General features: G+C 35.4%; 1 protein-coding gene across 1 annotated transcript in view; it reads right to left on the bottom strand.

Annotated features, from left to right (window-relative positions):
• Positions 1–3,649: 3,649 nt before the first annotated feature.
• LOC149563446 (uncharacterized) overlaps positions 3,650–6,275 on the bottom strand; it is a 71,058-nt gene continuing 68,432 nt past the window's right edge. The window contains exon 5 of the mRNA XM_089826705.1: positions 3,650–4,152. Within this exon, the coding sequence (XP_089682831.1) occupies positions 4,066–4,152 (87 nt within the window). The 3' untranslated portion in view covers positions 3,650–4,065. The remainder of the gene's footprint in view (positions 4,153–6,275) is intronic.

The raw sequence follows: 6,275 nt of genomic DNA, 5'->3' as shown, positions 1-6,275 counted from the left end.
AACTAAACATCAATAAATATCATAGAAAGAAATAGCATTAAATTATCATCAAGTTGATCTACAAATGCAAATACTACATCAGCAATGTCAATATACAACTGCAACTAGACATTCCAACCTTGGACAAGTGATCATCCTTCAAAATAATGAGACTTCAAATTCTAGTTATCCTAATTGCTTCTACTAAATGTCTTCTTATCCTTCTATCTTCCAGCCACCTTGCACCTTTGCCATCAAGAACTCGTCATCTAGCACTCTTGCCTATAGCCCTACTCTAATAAGGACCACTACCCTACTTATATACAAGATCGCCAGCCACAAGTCAATGTATCTGATCATTAATTTCCAAGACAAAGGAAATGTACTACAAACAAATAGGTCAAGACCCAAATATATAAGAATCCCAAATAGATATATCGAGTTGTGTGAACACACAAGAGGGTCGATTAAACATATTACAACATAAAACAATGCACCATTAAGCATTGTGGCATTAATCTTGATGCAGGAGCATCTTGCATGGAAAAATTATTGGCAAAAAAATAAAAACAAAAATTGAAAAAAAAAATCTGGAGGAGAGAGAAAGTGACAAAAATTAGAGGAGAAATAATAAATAAATAAAAAGGGAAAAAGGAGAAAAAGAAAAGAGGAGGAATTTCTATTTTCGAGGTGCATAGGTGGCACAAAATTAAAAAATGAGAAATTAGTTGTCATTCCATTAATCAAGGTGTGTAGGTGGCATCTTAGAAGCTTATGGAAAGTTTCTTAAATCTTGCATTTAATATTTGTTGTGATCCATAAAAGAAATCTAATTTTCTAATTGGGCCACATGGTGGTGCTTAGTTGTAATTCTAGAAGGTTATGGAAGTTGTAGAAGGTTGTGGAGGAATTCTAGAAAGTTGTGGATAAGTCATGCATGGGGTGGTAATTGCCTATTTAAGCAAGGCATATGAGCATTTCTAAATCAAGCTTAAGGAGTAGAAGCTTGAGAAGGAGAAGCTCAAAGAGAAGCTTGAGAAGTGGAAGCTCGAGAAGAAGGTGAAAGCTTGAGAAGTGGAAGCTTTGGAAGGTGAAAGCTTCAAGGTGTGAAAGGCGGAAGGTGCGAAGGCTTTAAGGTGTGAAAGAGGAGGAAGTGAAGAGTGAGTTTTCCTGAGTCTGTGGACAGAGCGCCGAATGTGAGGCAGTTTACAACAGGATTGTGATGGAGTTGTGTGTAAACAGAGCGCCGAACGTGAAGTAGTTTACACTTGGATCTCGAATAAGGTTGGAGAAGAGCTAGTGACTGCGTTTTAGAAACAAGGAGGTTGCTTGGTGGCTTGCAAGCACAAGTTGAGATCTCGGAGGTTTCTACCAGAGTGTGGATCTGGGCTAGCTTGGGTTTGGATTAGATCTTGAGAGATCTTGTTGCATTCTTTGTCATGAGTTGGTAAGGGTGGTGTGGCCCTTTGTTAGTGGTATCAATGCAGTACTTCGTCAGTGGTATCAGAGCGTACCTCCATTAAATCTTCATTGCAAGCCACAACTCGCCACTATGGTTGTTTGAACAAAAAAGTCATTTTAGGATTTGAAATATTTTTAGGTGATGCAAGACCTACAATGACCCAAAGATGCTCCTAAATCAATATGGCCCAATCAAGGCCCAACGCCTAAAACAATTTGTGCAGTGCAAGCGACTAGATGTGGTGAAAGCACTCTTGGAGCTTTTGACGAAGCATTTCATAGAGGCAAAACACCAATATCAATTCACTGTCGATATCATTTCTCTTGTTTTAGCCTATGGTTTGGAGAGAGCAAATGACGTGGAAATCATAAAGTGGATGGTGAATTCTTTCTTTGATGAAGATCTTACATGTGTAATGGATTGATCTTCAAATGGGTCATTTGAAGCAAACCAAGATTTCACAGTAATAAAAGATCACCGCCATGTACCTAAAAGATGCAAGACCATACGAACATCACAGGCAAAGCCAAAAAAGCAACAATTTGGCACCAATGTAAGTAGATGAAACTCTTCAAAAATCAAGTTGTAAATGACAAGAAAAGGATGTTAATATCATACTTTCATGGGATAGATTGATTTTTTTTTACCGTCAATGGTATCCTTAGTAGTTGTATAGATTTGGTGATGTTACATTTGTAATGTTGAGTAGACTGCATAAAATGGTAGGAAACGAATATTGAAGGATGGTGGAATGGTAGGTTTTGTTTTGTTGTCTTCTAATTTGAAAGGGAGACATATTGCAAATTATGGCGTGCAAATATAAACATTATTTAAAAAGAACAATATTATTCAAACATATCAAATTTTTGCAATCTGTTTCTAGTTTTGATTGTGTATTTTTAGCATCAACATTTTGAATCACTCTGTGATCCATCATCGGGATGAATAGCAAGAGGTCTATAGCAGAAAATTTGTTGCAACTCTAGATTCACTCCAAAGATAAATAGGACAAAAGAATACAAGACGCAACAAAAAAGAAATAAAGGGCCACAAAAATTGAAAAAATAGCAATTAAACAGAAAAATAAAAAAGGAAAAAGCTAAGAAATCATGAAGAAAAATGAGAAAGAAAACCAACAAACAAAAACCAAGTTAACTAACAAATGACAAAAAAGACCAAAAGCACCACATAAATTGACAAAGAATACGAAAGACGTAATACTAAAACCAACAAAGGAGAAATGAAAAAGAAATAAAAAGAAAAAAGAAAAGCCAGACAAAATTTTAAAAAACAGGTTGACATAAGATTAAACAAATACAATATAAAATAATAAAAAGAAGAAAAATAAAATTAAAAATCAAAAACCAAAAAAAACAAAATAAAAGACGCGCAAAATAAAAGAGACACAAAATCTCAAATTCAGAAGCATGTGATAGCAACAATATTATTACCGACCAGAAAAACTCATTACGCACCTCTCATTGAAATGATAATGCCCCATAGGAAAAGAAAAGCGCAAAACCAGGTCTAAAACAAGTGGTGGAAATTGGTGAAAATGTGCTACCTCAGGCAAGGTTCGTCTGAGTGGCCCAAACTAGTACACATTTTGTTACCCAAACGTGTTACAATTAATGCATAAAATATTAACTTTTTGTAGGGTATGCTGGTATGCAGCAACCGCTACCAAGTTGATACACATGCAACTTGAAGCCAATTGAAATCAGTTTTCGATGGCAATGAATGAGCTGAACAGTCGGTATAAGCAAGAGATAAACAATCAACGAGTCGACATTGGTATATGTTCTCAATACAGTCCAACATTGTTTTCTCCTACCCCACTAGATATTTCTGGCATACCAGACGGGTGAAATTAACTGTTCTGGCCATTATTATTTTCAAAATCATATTTAACTTCAATAATAGAAACTATTACACAAGTTCGGAGAATAGATGTGTGAAACTTATACGAAGAGATTTGAGTCATAAACACACCTAATCAACATCAATTGCTTTGCAAACCATTCCCTTTGACAATTAGATAACAAGCTCGTTTTTCCCTTAGTGTTATAATTATGTTGAATATATTGCAACTCTGTTCACTTTTACGAGTGAAAACTTCAGTTAAATGATAAAAATTTGGAAAAAAGAAAAGCATAAATCACTTCAAAGTGATTATTACAGCACAACAGTATCTAAATGAGCCATCACTTTACTGAATAAAATTTAATATATTAGCTTCTGAATCTAAAATTCAGTGACTCGCATTAATACCCTAACCTAGGAGATAAGCATTGGTTAAAAATAACTGGACATCTTGTGCAAGAGTATTGCAAAGTATGATAACAGTCTGTTTCTTTGCCAGGCTATATACAGAACAATCTGCACGTATTAAAAGTGATGATGGAATATATATACGAAACAATATGTATGATTTTCATTTTTGTTGCTATTTTGGAGCCTCCGATTCTGGAAAAAAATCTTAATCCAAACATGTTGGTTGATTGAATTAAAATCATGTCAGCAACTTCAGTCATCATGGAAGAATACAAAAAGCAGTTCTTCCATCAGATAGTGATGTCTTCAATAAGAGGTTCAGCAACCAGGAGAGGGCCTCGAGCATTAAACTAAAAAACATCAGGATGAAAACGTCCAGGAATTGAGCTCCCTTCTCCAGCCTTGCGAAGATGTAACGTCAGTGCATAGTTGTTGAGCTACATGGACACAGGAACGGATTAATTAGCAGTGTAGAAGATAAGAAAAAAACATCAGCGCATCTGTCAAGTCAATGGATTAAATGAGTTTATTCACAGCACACCTCTCCACATTGGCTTCTAGGCCATGTTTGAGTACCATTAACCACAGAACACAAAAATAAAGTAAAATTACACAATTTTCTAGCCAATTTCAGTACAGTTAACCACAAAACACAAAAAAATAAAGTAAATTTACACAGTTTTCTAGCCAACACCAGAGCTGCAAACGGTAATCACCCTAAGGTGACATGCCGAAAATAAAATTCAGCATTGCCTGCATAAGCACCCTACACCAATCAAAAGATAGCAGATGGGAGTCTTTTGGATGTAACCATATACATAGAGCCAAGCCTTTTACCAATCCAAAAATTTAGTACGAATGGTCAAGAAGGAAGCATAATAAGCCTGAGAATGTTGACTACATTTTAAATGACTTGCTCCATTTTAATTAGTTACTCTTTTCTATTTCAGATTACCATTTCACAACCCCAAAAAGTTTTTCATCTGAACATAGGGAACCAAGTCCCTGCTGAAGATGCATCACTCTGACAGAAAATCTCCTTAGGAAACCTGGCTCAAACCACAAATATATTGGTGTGCTTCATCAGCTTTCATAAGTTTTTCTTATGCTTTAGTTGGCAAAAGTCGGAAGTGTTAGAAATAAATAATACTGAGAGAGGTGGGGTGAATTAGTATTCTACAAACTTTTGTCCACGACTGAAAATTGTTAATTACTTTATGACTTGCATATGAAAGTAGACCAACAATGTTGAACAGTAAACATAACCATGCACATAGATAACTCATAACACCATTATTCGTTAACTAGGAAAACCCTGGCCAAGGGAAAACCCCAACGGAGATGATACCCACTACACAATTCACTAAACAATTGGATCCTGTTAAGGATGTTGACCCTTTTAGAAGTCTATGAAGCACATATAGTGTCTTGAGTCCCTGTTAGGAGACTAGGCCTTGTTAGAAGCCTTAACCCTATTAGGAGCTGCTTCAACCTTGTTAAGAGTTGGTAAAACAAATACAATGTATGCAAGAAGAGCCCACTGCCCTAACATGCGATAATACATTTCAGTTCTTTACAAGAATAAATATACATACAATACTTGCTATCTATTGTACTTCACACTTGCTCTGATCATACATCAGAATTCACATCACATAAGACTCGCACATCCTTTAAATTGTTCACACAATAGTTCGCATATCACTTAACACTTACTTGTCTATCATGGATAGCACCCTTATCTTTGCAAGATAAGATCTTTACTTATACCTTGCATATTCACAAAATTATGCTCAGTTGGCCTTCATGTGTTCACACGCTTGACATAATAATGTCCACATAGTTGGCTCATCACAACTTAGTAATTATTTCGTAACCAAAATAATTCCTAAGGCCATACAATCCAATTCACTGCTATTCTCTGTTCTGCATTGCTAAATACCCACACTGGTATTTAAATCATAACTCACACCGTATTGTCCATACATATCTGTGCACGGGCACACATCATCATGATACTGTCATAAAGTTGTCCTTAACTACGCATGACCTAACTCTCAACAAGTCGTCTGTACACTTAACATTTGTACATTGTGTTGCTGCAAACTGTCTAACACTTACACAATTTTCTATATCTAAATGCATGAATGAAACACTGAATGTATGTTGCCATAAATGACAACCACTAAGACATCTTTCTAACCATATTGCCAACAATCTCCCCCTTTGGCATTGATGGCAACATTTGGGAAAAATTGACTAAGTCCCAAAATGATGTCATAAATAACAAAAGCCAAAAATAAAGTAACTACAAAATTGTCTTTAAAACATAACAATTTTATTCATGTTTTGATGGATCATTACATTCTTTATCACTCCTTACATTGATGCATACATAAGCTCCCCCTTGCATATACATATACATCTATACAATTTTCTTCTACATAATATTCTCCCCCTTTCACATCAATGGCAAAGGTGTCAAAAACTGTATTCACAAAATTCAGATGTTCCACTGTTGATCAACCTGTCAATCTGGAAAAACAATCTGCATATACAA

Source organism: Cupressus sempervirens, chromosome 4 (genome assembly GCF_028749045.1).
Source record: "Cupressus sempervirens isolate cs-2001-9-10 chromosome 4, ASM2874904v1, whole genome shotgun sequence".
Lineage (NCBI taxonomy): Eukaryota > Viridiplantae > Streptophyta > Pinopsida > Cupressales > Cupressaceae > Cupressus > Cupressus sempervirens.
The sequence above is the reverse complement of the archived record's forward strand: the minus strand, read 5'-3'. Positions and strand labels throughout refer to the sequence as shown.